This window comes from Oncorhynchus tshawytscha, linkage group LG09, assembly GCF_018296145.1.
Source record: "Oncorhynchus tshawytscha isolate Ot180627B linkage group LG09, Otsh_v2.0, whole genome shotgun sequence".
NCBI lineage: Eukaryota > Metazoa > Chordata > Actinopteri > Salmoniformes > Salmonidae > Oncorhynchus > Oncorhynchus tshawytscha.
In genome coordinates, this window is record NC_056437.1 from 9,884,718 (window position 1) to 9,898,836 (window position 14,119).

General features: G+C 45.4%; 1 protein-coding gene across 2 annotated transcripts in view; it reads left to right on the forward strand.

The window, feature by feature from the left end:
* prlra (prolactin receptor a) overlaps positions 1-9,653 on the forward strand; it is a 29,542-nt gene extending 19,889 nt beyond the window's left edge. For both annotated transcript variants that reach the window (XM_042326489.1, XM_042326490.1), the window contains exons 3-9: positions 1,247-1,379; positions 3,895-4,064; positions 5,378-5,544; positions 6,962-7,103; positions 7,275-7,371; positions 7,494-7,563; positions 7,661-9,653. In XM_042326489.1, coding sequence (XP_042182423.1) covers positions 1,247-1,379; positions 3,895-4,064; positions 5,378-5,544; positions 6,962-7,103; positions 7,275-7,371; positions 7,494-7,563; positions 7,661-8,683 — 1,802 coding nt within the window. In that variant the 3' untranslated portion in view covers positions 8,684-9,653. The remainder of the gene's footprint in view (positions 1-1,246; positions 1,380-3,894; positions 4,065-5,377; positions 5,545-6,961; positions 7,104-7,274; positions 7,372-7,493; positions 7,564-7,660) is intronic.
* The last annotated feature ends 4,466 nt before the right edge of the window (positions 9,654-14,119 follow it).

Consider the following 14,119-nt stretch of genomic DNA (forward strand, 5'->3'; position numbering starts at 1 on the left):
TCACAGGTGTTGTCTCTCAGGTGTTGTCTCACAGGTGTTGTCTCACAGGTGTTGTGTGTTGTCTCACAGGTGTTGTGTGTTGTCTCACAGGTGTGGCGTGTTGTCTCACAGGTGTTGTGTTGTCTCAGGTGTTGTCTCACAGGTGTTGTCTCTCAGGTGTTGTCTCACAGGTGTTGTCTCACAGGTGTTGTGTGTTGTCTCACAGGTGTTGTGTGTTGTCTCACAGGTGTTGCGTGTTGTCTCACAGGTGTGGTGTGTTGTCTCACAGGTGTGGCGTGTTGTCTCACAGGTTTTGTCTCTCAGGTGTTGTCTCACAGGTGTTGTCTCTCAGGTGTTGTCTCACAGGTGTTGTCTCTCAGGTGTTGTCTCTCAGGTGTTGTCTCACAGGTGTTGTCTCACAGGTGTTGCGTGTTGTCTCACAGGTGTTGCATGTTGTCTCACAGGTGTTGTTGTCTCACAGGTGTTGCATGTTGTCTCACAGGTGTTGTGTTGTCTCACAGGTGTTGCGTGTTGTCTCACAGGTGTTGCATGTTGCCTCACAGGTGTTGCGTGTTGTCTCACAGGTGTTGCATGTTGTCTCACAGGTGTTGCGTGTTGTCTCACAGGTGTTGTGTGTTGTCTCACAGGTGTTGCATTTTGTCTCACAGGTGTTGCGTGTTGCCTCACAGGTGTTGTGTGTTGTCTCACAGGTGTTGTCTGTTGTCTCACAGGTGTTGCGTGTTGTCTCACAGGTGTTGCGTGTTGTCTCACAGGTGTTGTGTGTTGTCTCACAGGTGTTGTCTCACAGGTGTTGTGTGTTGTCTCACAGGTATTGTGTGTTGTCTCACAGGTGTTGTCTCATAGGTGTTGTGTGTTGTGCTGCCTTCTGTGCCTGTTGTCTGTCCTGGTCTTTCAGTTGTCTGACCTGGTCTACCAGTTGTCTGACCTGGTCTACCAGTTGTCTGACCTGGTCTACCAGTTGTCTGACCTGGTCTACCAGTTGTCTGACCTGGTCTATCAGTTGTCTGACCTGGTCTACCAGTTGTCTGACCTGGTCTACCAGTTGTCTGACCTGGTCTACCAGTTTTCTGACCTGGTCTATCAGTTGTCTGACCTGGTCTATCAGTTGTCTGACCTGGTCTACCAGTTGTTTGACCTGGTCTACCAGTTGTCTGACCTGGTCTACCAGTTGTCTGACCTGGTCAACTAGTTGTCTGACCTGGTCTATCAGTTGTCTGACCTGCTCTACCGGTTGTCTATCCTTCAGGCCACACCCCCCCAGGAAAGCCCAAGCTGACCAGCTGTAGGTCCCCAGATAAGGAGACCTTCACCTGCTGGTGGGAGGCAGGCTCTGATGGGGGGCGACCCACCACCTACTCCCTTTTCTACCACAAAGAGAAGTGAGTGGTTATACAGACATACAACATGCCCACTGGCAAGGAGGTGGACACCCACGAAGAAACACCAGCCCCCCCCATGCCTGCATTACCCCCTATCACATGCTCCCTCCTAAAAACCATTGGTCACTTGTCTTGGACACACCTTCACACACAGGCTTAGGTACAAAACACGCTGGTGTTTTTCAGGAATTGTTTATGTGAACACAAAGGCAAAGGATGTTGACTGGTTTTTTCCCCCTGTCATGTAAATAGCAAGACTGAAAAATCATAACAATGCCTCCACACGAACACTTGTTATTCTGACTCCTGTCCGGACATGTTGTTCATCACTAATATCACATTGTCATCTCTGTGTCAACGCTCCTTGTCCAGCTCTGACACGGTCTATGAGTGTCCAGACTATTATCCTATCTGTCTGTCTCTGTCTCTCTCTCTCTGTCTGTCTCTCTCTCTGTCCCTGTCTCTCCAGCTCTGACACCGTCTATGTGTCCAGACTATTTTCCTATCTGTCTGTCTCTGTCCCTGTCCCTGTCCCTGTCTCTCTGTCTCTCTCTCTCTCTCTCTCTCTCTCTCTCTCTCTCTCTCTCTCTCTCTCTCTCTCTCTCTCTCTGTCCCTGTCTATCTCTCTCTCTCTCTGTCCCTGTCTATCTCTCTCTCTCTGTCCCTGTCTCTCTCTTCTCTTCTCTCTCTCTCTGTCCCTGTCTCTCTCTCTGTCCCTGTCTCTCTCTCTCTCTGTCCCTCTCTCTCTGTCCCTGTCTCTCTCTCTCTCTCTCTCTCTCTCTCTGTCCCTGTCTATCTCTCTCTCTGTCCCTGTCTCTCTCTTCTCTTCTCTCTCACTCTCTGTCCCTCTCTCTCTCTGTCCCTGTCTCTCTCTCTCTGTCCCTGTCTCTCTCTCTCTCTGTCCCTCTCTCTCTGTCCCTGTCTCTCTCTCTCTGTCCCTGTCTCTCTCTCTCTATCCCTGTTTCTCTGTCCCTGTCTCTCTGTCTCTCTGTCCCTGTCTCTCTGTCTCTCTCTCTCTCTCTCTCTCTCTCGTCCCTGTCTCTCCAGCTCTGACACGGTCTATGAGTGTCCAGACTTCCTCACTAACTGTCTCTCTGTCTCTGTCTCTCTTTCTCTCTCTCTGTCCCTGTTTCTCTGTCCCTGTCTCTCTCTCTCTCTGTGTCCCTGTCTCTCTCTCTGTCTCTCTCTCTCTCTCTCTGTCCCTGTCTCTCTAGCTCTGACATGGTCTATGAGTGTCTAGACTACCTCACTAACTGTCTCTCTGTCTCTCTCTCTCTCTCTCTCTCTGTCCCTGTCTCTCTAGCTCTGACATGGTCTATGAGTGTCTAGACTACCTCACTAACTGTCTCTCTGTCTCTCTCTCTCTCTCTGTACCTGTCTCTCCAGCTCTGACACGGTCTATGAGTGTCCAGACTACCTCACTAACTGTCTCTCTGACTCTCTGTCCCTGTCTCTCCAGCTCTGACACGGTCTATGAGTGTCCAGACTACCTCACTAACTGTCTCTCTGTCTCTGTCTCTCTCTCTCTCTCTCTGTCCCTGTCTCTCCAGCTCTGACATGGTCTATGAGTGTCTAGACTACCTCACTAACTGTCTCTCTGTCTCTCTGTCCCTGTCTCTCCAGCTCTGACACGGTCTATGAGTGTCCAGACTACCTCACTAACTGTCTCTCTCTCTCTCTCTCTCTCTCTCTGTCCCTGTCTCTCCAGCTCTGACACGGTCTATGAGTGTCCAGACTACCTCACTAACTGTCTCTCTAACTGGAACTGTCTCTTGCTGTCCCTTTCCAGCTCTGAAACAGTCTATGAGTGTCCAGACTACCTCACTAACTGTCTCTCTAACTGGAACTGTCTCTTGCTGTCCCTTTCCAGCTCTGAAACAGTCTATGAGTGTCTAGACTACCTCACTAACTGTCTCTCTGTCTCTCTGTCCCTGTCTCTCCAGCTCTGACACGGTCTATGAGTGTCCAGACTACCTCACTAACTGTCTCTCTCTCTCTCTCTCTCTCTCTCTCTCTGTCCCTGTCTCTCCAGCTCTGACACGGTCTATGAGTGTCCAGACTACCTCACTAACTGTCTCTCTAACTGGAACTGTCTCTTGCTGTCCCTTTCCAGCTCTGAAACAGTCTATGAGTGTCCAGACTACCTCACTAACTGTCTCTCTAACTGGAACTGTCTCTTGCTGTCCCTTTCCAGCTCTGAAACAGTCTATGAGTGTCCAGACTACCTCACTAACTGTCTCTCTAACTGGAACTGTCTCTTGCTGTCCCTTTCCAGCTCTGAAACAGTCTATGAGTGTCCAGACTACCTCACTAACTGTCTCTCTAACTGGAACTGTCTCCTGTCCCTTTCCAGCTCTGAAACAGTCTATGAGTGTCCAGACTACCTCACTAACTGTCTCTCTAACTGGAACTGTCTCTTGCTGTCCCTTTCCAGCTCTGAAACAGTCTATGAGTGTCCAGACTACCTCACTAACTGTCTCTCTAACTGGAACTGTCTCTTGCTGTCCCTTTCCAGCTCTGAAACAGTCTATGAGTGTCCAGACTACCATACAGCGGGGGCCAACTCCTGTTTCTTCAGCAAGAATGAAACATCCATCTGGGTCAACTACAACATCACTGTAGTGGCCACCAACGCCCTCGGCAACAACTTCTCTGACCCTGTGGATGTAGACGTGGTCTATATAGGTAAGAAACTTGACCCCATGGACGTAGACATGGTCTGTATACAGAGAGAGTATAGAGGATATACAGAGAGAGTATAGAGTATATACAGAGAGAGTATAGAGGATATACAGAGAGAGTATAGAGTATATACAGAGAGAGTATAGAGGATATACAGAGAGAGTATAGAGTATATACAGAGAGTATAGTGGATATACAGAGAGTATAGAGGATATACAGAGAGAGTATAGAGTATATACAGAGAGAGTATAGAGTATATACAGAGAGTATAGAGGATATACAGAGAGAGTATAGAGGATATACAGAGAGAGTATAGAGTATATACAGAGAGAGTATAGAGTATATACAGAGAGTATAGAGGATATACAGAGAGAGTATAGAGTATATACAGAGAGAGTATAGAGGATATACAGAGAGAGTATAGAGTATATACAGAGAGTATAGTGGATATACAGAGAGAGTATAGAGGATATACAGAGAGAGTATACAGAATATACAGAGAGAGTATAGAGGATATACAGAGAGAGTATATAGAGTATACAGAATATGCAGGGAGAGTATATAGAATATACATAAAGAGTATAGATAATATACAGAGAGAGTATAGAGAATATACAGAGAGAGTATAGTGGATATACAGAGAGAGTATAGAGGATATGCAGAGAGTATCGAGGATATACAGAGAGAGTATAGTGGATATACAGAGAGAGTATAGTGGATATACAGAGAGAGTATAGTGGATATACAGAGAGAGTATAGAGGATATACAGAGAGAGTATAGAGAATATACAGAGAGAGTATAGTGGATATACAGAGAGAGTAAAGAGGATATACAGAGAGAGTATAGTGGATATACAGAGAGAGTATAGAGGATATACAGAGAGAGTATAGTGGATATACAGAGAGAGTATAGAGGATATACAGAGAGAGTATAGAGGATATACAGAGAGAGTATAGTGGATATACAGAGAGAGTATAGTGGATATACAGAGAGAGTATAGAGGATATACAGAGAGAGTATAGTGGATATACAGAGAGAGTATAGAGGATATACAGAGAGAGTATAGTGGATATACAGAGAGAGTATAGAAAATGTGCTACACACCTCCATTGGAAGAGTTCCAAAATAGCTTGAGAATAGAGAAAAAATGGTAATTGGACTGTAGTAAAAAAGGTCATAAAAAGTATGGCATGCCTTAATATGAATGTTTATTCTTCAGGTTATTACTGAGCAGACAAATACTCCCAAAATATGGCCCTTGTGTCTGCTCTTCTATGGTCATTGACATTAGCATCTGTCTGTTCCCCCTTTTCAGTCCAGCCACACACACCAGAGAACGTGACGGTAGGGGTGTTGGAGGACGAAGATGGTCCCTTCCTCAGGGTGTCATGGGAACCGCCCAGTAAGGCCGACACACGTTCCGGCTGGATCACCCTCATCTATGAGCTCAGGGTCAAACTGGAGGAGGCGGAGGAGTGGGAGGTACATAAACACAACTAGCATTTTTGCCACAGAAACCACAAGCTAGAACATTCAAAACATTCACAATGGCGACCACAATCATGAAGTGATGCCTTTGCAGCTACACTGAAGAAGAGGAAGTGATGTGGTTAGAAATGATTTGTTGGGAGCGGACAGTTGGACACCTCTAAGCCAGTGATCCTCAATCCTGCTCTTAAAGAACTGCTGTACCAGCTTGTGCTCAGCAGTGAACACTTGTCTCGCTAATCAAGTTGTTGAGGCTAGTGTGATGAAGGCATGAAGCTCAGCCGGGATGAAGAGTATACTGCAGGTCTCGAGGATCACCGTTTTCTAAGCTACATCAAGTATTATCTACACCAGGGTCTCCCGGGTGGCGCTGTGGTCTAAGGTAGTGCTAGCTGTGCCACCAGAGGTTCTGGGTTCGAGTCCAGGCTCTGTCGCAGCCGGCCGCGACCGGGAAGTCCATGGGGCGAAGCACAATTGGCCCAGCGTCGTCCGGGTTCGGGAGGGTTTGGCCGGCAGGGATATCCTTGTCTCATCGCGCACTAGCGACTCCTGTGGTGGGCTGGGCACAGTGCACGCTGACCAGGTCGCCAGGTGTATTAGGCTTTCCGAACTTTGGCTTTCCGAACTTTGTTTATTTTTACAATTTGCGATTGTTTAAAATGACGCATACATCCCATGATGCTTTGGGCTAGAAACAAGCAGTAAAATGCCAGAGGAAGATGCATCACTGAGTTTATTTGTTTACCATATTCATGATTGTTATTGTGTTATTATTATTTGTATTATTATTATCAGTAAATAGCCTACCTGATAGATGTTGTTAAACTATGTATGGACATTTTTGTTGTAAAAGTGGGGGGAGAAAAAGGTTGGAAGCCACTGATCTACACTGAGGTAGCAGTTAGCCTTTCTATGCACAAACCAGTCATCTGCCCTACAGCTACAATGCTAGACTGGCCAATGTCTTTATCAAGGGACCTGTTAAATAATGATTAAATATACTTCCCTAGTTAAAGATTGGTCATTATTGCTGAGCTATATGAATAATCAACCAGTTAGACCAAAACACAAAGCCGTCACGGATCGTTCAGAGAAAGTTCCTGGAGACTTTTTAAAACCAGACGATCAAAGTTATCATTAACTATGTAACCCTTATATCATTACTCAGAAAAGGGTCAGGTCTGTTTCTTAGAAAGTTAATGCAGGAAGTAAAGTCAATCCCCTATCCTGTGCGGCAAAGGTGGAGGGTTTTAATTCCCACAGGGGTAACATACACACACTAGAAATGTATGCATTACACTGCTTTGGATAAAAGTGTAGGTTTATTAAAGTACTCATGAAAGCATCACATCAATACCCTTGTGGTTATTCACAATCTGTAATATTATCTTGTGTGTCTTTTCCCTAACAGGAGCACCGCGCAGGTCAGCAGAAAATGTTCAACATCTTCAGCCTGCACTCTGGTGGTGTCTACATGGTGCAGGTCCGTTGTAAGCCAGACCACGGCTTCTGGAGCGAGTGGAGCACCGCCAGCTATGTCATAGTTCCAGACTGTAAGTCTGCCAACCACGCCTCTATACTTGTCATAGTTTTATATAATGTCTAGACAGCACCGCAGTCACCAATGTGCTGTGCTGCTTCCAGCCTCTGGAAGAAAAAAAAAAGAAAAAATTCTCTTTCAAAATAAGTTGTATTCTAATGTTATTTTCTTGTTGTGTTGACAGACATCCCCCGGGAACGATCCATGTGGATCCTGATAGCCGTCTTCTCTGCCTTCATCTTCTTGATTCTCACATGGATTATCACCTTGAACAGAAGCAGGTACAAAGAACCTTCTGAAGTCACGGTCACGAGATCAATCAATGAAGAAGCTGCTTGCATAGCAACAGTACTCTCCGTTCATGAACAGCTCACTCACCCAGTCACTCTCTCTCCCCCTCTAGTGTGAAGCACTGTCTACTACCTCCCGTTCCTGGACCTAAAATAAAAGGATTTGATCAACAGCTTCTCAAGGTAAAGTGATTTTATTAGTTCACTCAATGTCTCTCAGGTTTAAGTGATTCCACCGTCTAATTGTCCTTTCCACTAAACCTCTTTGCTCTGTCTACAGAAGGGCAAGCCAGAAGAGGTTTTCAACTCCCTGGTAGTCCAAAGTTTCCCTCCGAGGTCTACTGACTACGAGGATCTGCTGGTGGAATACCTGGATGTGTACGTCAACGAGAAACAGGAACTGATGCCGGAGGGAAAAGACCTCCAAGATGTTGGCTGCCTCAAGTCCAAGAGCCAGTCGGACAACGACTCGGGCCGGGGCAGCTGTGACAGCCACACCTTGCTGATGGAGAAGTGTGGAGGTGTGGAGTCCAAGGACGAGTCGAGCTACGAGGAACCCGAGCTACTGCAAGGCCAGGCGGGGTCTTGGGAGAGGCTGGAGAGGGGAGACAGCCAGCTGGTAGTCTTCTCCCCGTCGATCCATGGATCCTCCGACAACCACCACTATGGTACACTTGAGATGCCCAAGCAGCACAGCACAAGTGAGATAACATACAGCGTCAAAGATCACCTCTTCCCCACATCCACCTCCTTTCCCCACCACCACCCAGAGTACAGAGACAGCCTGGGAGAGTACAGCGAGTACCGTTGCAGCAGATCCCCATCCACTGGAGTTGCATACCACTGGGAGGCCCAGCACCACCCCCAGGCCCACAGCAACTTCAACATCCGCAATGTGGAGCGCCAGAAAGAAGCCACGGGGCTTGGGCTGCCCCCCTCCCGGTCCATGGAGTACGTGGAGGTCCAGAAAGTGAACCAGGAGAACCAGCTGGTCCTGAAGCCCCTCTCCAGCCATGGCCGGGGCCCCTTCCAGGTGCAGTTCGGCAGGGCCGGGGTGGACTACAGTAAAGTCAACGGGGTGAACAATGACAACGTGCTCTTGCTGCAGAGGCAGAGGGAGATGGCTGAGGCTGGGCAGTACTGTGACTACCGGGAGAAGGAGGAGGCTGAGGCTGAGAGATATCCCACACAGCAGCAGGGCAAGACGACCAAAGACGGACCTGTAGCTACCCAGCTCCACGAGAGCATGTGCCTGACCACCAGCGGCTATGTGGACACTGCCCCCATGATGCCCACCTTCTAGACTAATCTACCCTGCATGAGGGTCTGAAAGACAGTCTGTGTGCTAAACTCCCTGCTCCTCCTGTAGTCATGAGCTGGGTTGTGACGTCACACAGTTAGACAGTTTGCTATTGTGACTCTCCCTTCTGTCAGTCTCCAGCTCAGCACAGGAGTTTTGTACATTGAGGATGCCTGGATGGATAGTTCTGTGGAGAATAAAAAACGGTTCTCTCGAAGGCTAAGCTAACCCCCCAAAAACTTACAAACACTTTGAGATAGTGAGGAGAGTTTCTGTCAGAGGCGGAACCAAAACCCTTTAGCTCACTCACAAACTGTTAAAGAACCAACTATATATGTGTACTTCATGCAAGAACCGATGGAAAACAGTTTTATGCTTCAGAATCCACAGACTGAATAGCTATATATTTATTTTTTTATTATACATGATTATTCATGATAATGAATGTATTTGATCATAATGGTGTAAATGATTTCTTATTTCAGCTCTGTTGTCTCTCTATGTAATGCAAATTGAAACTCTACTGATTTCCAAAAGGTACTACTGCAGACTATTTCCTCAACCGACTTGCAAAGGATACCTTTCTGTGGACAGATAATATGCGGGTGTAATGTGAAATGATTCTTGTAGAACCACGACTGGGGAAACCTCTAAATGAATCTAAATGTATTATTTGGACTTTGATAAATGTGTCTAGTCTCAGAGGGATACTGTACCAGCGGATGATTCAGTTTTTTGGTTTAGAAAACGTTTCTCTATTATCTGTAAGTACAATTTTGTATTAAAGAAAATAAAAAAGTACAAAGAGAAAAGCACAACAAAAAGAAATACAGGGATATTTTTCCATACGGAGTTTATTTTGGTGTAGGTACATACAGATTCATTACTATATTGATTATTTGTTCAATCAAGTATATTGTTGATTTGTTCTGTGAATTAAAATGCTGCTCATTAAAGATGTAATATAGACAAATCAAGTATTATGTATTACTTCTTATTCCTATGAATTGACTTCTAAATTAGCCTCGAAGTAATTATTAGACAATAGAACCATAACTGCAATGACTTTATAAAAAGACAGACACACATCAGTCTTCAATGCACCATCTGACATGTTTTATGGAGGAGCATGAAGGAAAACACATATCCTGTCTCACATCTCTAATATATTGCTAGGTGCTTTTCAGTGTGGACAGTATTAAAACACAACTCCGGTACCAAAACACTACTACAAACAAGCTACAATGTGAAATCGCATTCAGACCTTAAAGAGCTCAAATCTCCCATAATGCCGCGCTGACATACGACGGTTAGCTGGACTGCGACTTAAGACAAGACATGTTAGCTATCAACATCAATACTTTTTTAGCACTCTGTAACAGCGATAAAAACTATTGATGGGACAATTGACACCGGAGTGGCGGTGCAGTTTCGATCCGACACAATGTACCGATGCTCGTTTCAAAGTAACGATATCACATGATCAATGAAGTCTGAAGCTTCGTTTGATCATATGCTTTTTCAACCCGTGTGTTGCAAAATGCGAGATCCCACTGATTTCGCCGTGGTTCCATTTCTTCGATTCCAGATGGTGTTCAAACACCGAACTCTCCTTGACACCGTATTTACAATTTAGCTAGGACTTTTTTTATGAGACGTCACCTGAACGGTAGCTCAGCAGGTAGAGTAGACAGGGAGGGGACAGGAAATTGGGTCGAATCCTTGCGGAAGCTTATATATATATTTTAACACACTTTCTGCACATTGTTGATCCGTGTACGGTTTGTTCAATGAATATCCAAACTTAAATAATTAAGGCGGATAATCATTTCGACTGCATTAATACATTTTTCTTATGTTGTCCACAAGATAAAATGTATGAACAGAGAGGTGGGGCTTGCAAGAAAGTCTGTAGGCGAGCGAGTAAACTCCCACCGCCATCCGTTCTACTGGCTAACGTGCAATCATTGGAAAATAAATTGATGACCTACAATTAAGATTATCCTACCAACGGGACATTAAAAACTGTAATATCTTATGTTTCACCACAACACGGATAATATAGAGCTGGCTGGATTTTCCATGCACAGGCAGAATAGAGAAGAAGCTACATCTGGTAAGAGGGGGGCGGGGGGTCTTTTGTCAATAACAGCTGGTGCACGATGTCTAATATTAAAGAAGTCATGAGGTATTGCTCACTTGAGGTAGAGTACCTTATGATATGCTGTAGACCACACTATCTACCAAGAGAGTTCTCATCTATATAATTCATAGCCATCTATTTACCACCACAGACCGGTACTGGCACTAACACTGCACTCAACGAGCTGTATAAGGCCATAAACAAACAACAAAATGCTCATCCAGAAGTGGCGCTCCTAGTGGCCAGGGACATTAATGCAGGCAAACTTAAATCAGTTTTACCTCATTTTTACCAGCATGTCACGTGTGCAACCAGAGGGAAAAAAACTCTAGACCATCTTTACTCCACACACAGAGATGCATACAAAGCTCTCCCCCGCGCTCCAATTGGCAAATCGGACCATAATTCTATCCTCCTGATTCCTGCTTACAAGCACAAACTAAAGCAGGAAGTACCAGTGACTCACTCAATACAGAAGTGGTCAGATGACACAGATGCTACGCTACAGGACTGTTTTGCTAGCACAGACTGGAATATGTTCCGGGATTCATCCAATGGAATTGAGGAATACACCACCTCAGTCATCAGCTTCATCAATAAGTGCATCGATGACGTCGTCCCCACAGTGACTGTACGTACATATCCCAACCAGAAGCCATGGATTAAAGGCAACATCCGCATCGAGCTAGAGTCTAGAGCTGATGCTTTCAAGGAACGGGACACTAACGCTTATAAAAAATCTCGCTATGCCCTCAGATGAAACATCAAACAAGAAAAGTGTCAATACAGGATTAAGATTGAATCCTACTACACCGACTCTAAGCTCGTCAGATGTGGCAGGGCTTGAAAACTAGTATGGACTACAAATGGAAACCCAGACGCGAGCTTCCCAGTGACAAGAGCCTTCCAGATGAGCTAAATACCTTTTATGCTCGTTTCGAGGCAAGCAACACTGAAGCATGCACGAGAGCACCAGCTTTTCTGGATGACTATGTGATAATGCTCTCGGTAGCCGATGTGAGCAATGCCTTTAATCAGGTCAACATTCACAAAGCCGCTGGGCCAGACGGATTACCAGGACGTGTACTAAATAGCATGTGCGGACCAACTGGCAAGTGTCTTCACTCATTTTCAACTTCTCCCTGACCGAATCTGTAATACCTACATGCTTCAAGCAGACCATGATAGTCAAATCAAATCAAAGTTTATTTGTCACGTGCACCGAATAAAACAGGTACAGACCTTACAGTGAAATGCTTACTTACAGACTAACCAATAGTGTAAAAAAAGTGTGTGTGTGTGTGTCTGTGTGTGTGTAGGTAAGTAAAGAAATTAAACAAGAGTAAAAAGACATTTGAAAATAAGAGCAGCAAGGCTATATACAGACACCAGTTATTCATGCTTATTGGAGGTAGTATGTACATGTGGGTATGGTTAAAGTGTCTATGCATATATGATGAACAGAGTAGCAGTAGCGTAAAAAGACGGGGTTGGCGGGTGGTGGGACTCAATGCAGATAGCCTGGTTAGCCAATGTGCGGGAGCACTGGTTGGTCGGGCCTATTAGGTAGTATGTACATGAATGTATAGTTAAAGTGACTAGCAGAGAGTAGCAGCAGCATAAAAGAGGGGTTGGGGGGGGCACACAATCTATTTGGTTCCTGTTCAGGAGTCTAATGGCTTGGGGGTAAAAACTGTTGAGAAGCATTTTTGTACTAGACTTGGCACTCCGGTACCGCTTGCCATGCGGTAGTAGAGAGAACAGTCTATGACTGGGGTGGCTGGGGTCTTTGACAATTTTCAGGGCCTTCCTCTGACCTGGTTTAGAGGTCCTGGATGGCAGGCAGCTTTGCCCCAATGATGTACTGGGCCGTACGCACTACCCTCTGAAGTGCCTTGCGGGTCGGAGGCAGTGATGCAACCGGTCAGGATGCTCTCGATGTTGCAGCTGTAGAATCTTTTGAGGATCTGAGGACCCATGCCAAATCTTTTTAGTTCCTGAGAGGGAATAGGCTTTTGCCCTCTTTACAACTGTCTTGGTGTGTTTGGGCCATTCTAGTTTGTTGTTGATGTGGACACCAAGGAATTTGAAGCTCTCAACCTGCTCCACTACAGCCCTGTTGATGAGCATGGGGACGTGCTCGGTGCTCCTTTTCCTGTAGTCCACAATCATCTCCTTAGTCTTGGTTACGTTCAGGGACAGGTTGTTATTCTGGCACCACCAGGCCAGGTCTCTGACCTCCTCCCTATAGGCTGTCTCGTCATTGTCGGTGATCAGGCCTACCACTGTTGTGTCGTCTGCAAACTTAATGATGGTGTTGGAGTCGTGCCTGGCCATGCAGTCGTGGGTGAACAGGGAGTACAGGAGGGGACTGAGCACGCACGCCTGGGGAGCTCCAGTGTTGAGGGTCAGCGTGGCAGATGTGTTGCTACCTACCCTCACCACCTGGAGGCGGCCCGTCAGGAAGTCCAGGATCCAGTTGCAGAGGGAGGTGTTTAGCCCCAGGTTCCTTAGCTTAGTCATGAGCTTTGAGGGTACTATGGTGTTGAATGCTGAGCTGTAGTCAATGAATAGCATTCATTACAAATTCATTACAAATTCGACAATCACAAAAAGGGGACTTCAAATAGGGAAGTTCAAGGGAACTGTAGGCTACTGTTCAGATGGGTTAAATATAAATTGAAATCTGGAAACTGACTGTGGGTCTATAACCTCTCACATAGCCTTAATTTTAACTCCTGCATAATTAAGCATTTCTTGCAGAAAAATTATACACCAAACCAAATGTAGGAAAAATGTTGAATCGAGAAAAGGTGTGGAGAAATTGGATTTCTTTCAGCATGTTGAGAGAACGTGAACACTCAGATACCTTCGCTAGAGGTGCTATCTTTATCAGCATCATAAAATATGCATCCAAGACGAACTAAAATCTTATCAGAAACATGTTAGGTCGTTTTCACAGCATTCTATTTCCTTACAACCGGTCAAATTGATGTTATTTGGAAATCTTGCACAGAAAATCTTTCCCTTTTTTTGTTGTTGTTGTTGTATTTTCTCCCCCGGTCTCTAAACATCTTTGTTCCGGGAAAGAAGACAGAGAAAACGTACTGATGTCAACTACAGTGAACCAAAATATAAATGCAACATGTAAAGTATTGGTCCCATGTTTCATGAGCTGAAATAAAAGATCCCAGAAATGTTCCATACACACAAAAAACATATTTGTCTCAAATCTCTTGCACAAATTTGTTTACATCTCTGTTAGTGAGAATTTCTCCTTTGCCAAGATAATCCAT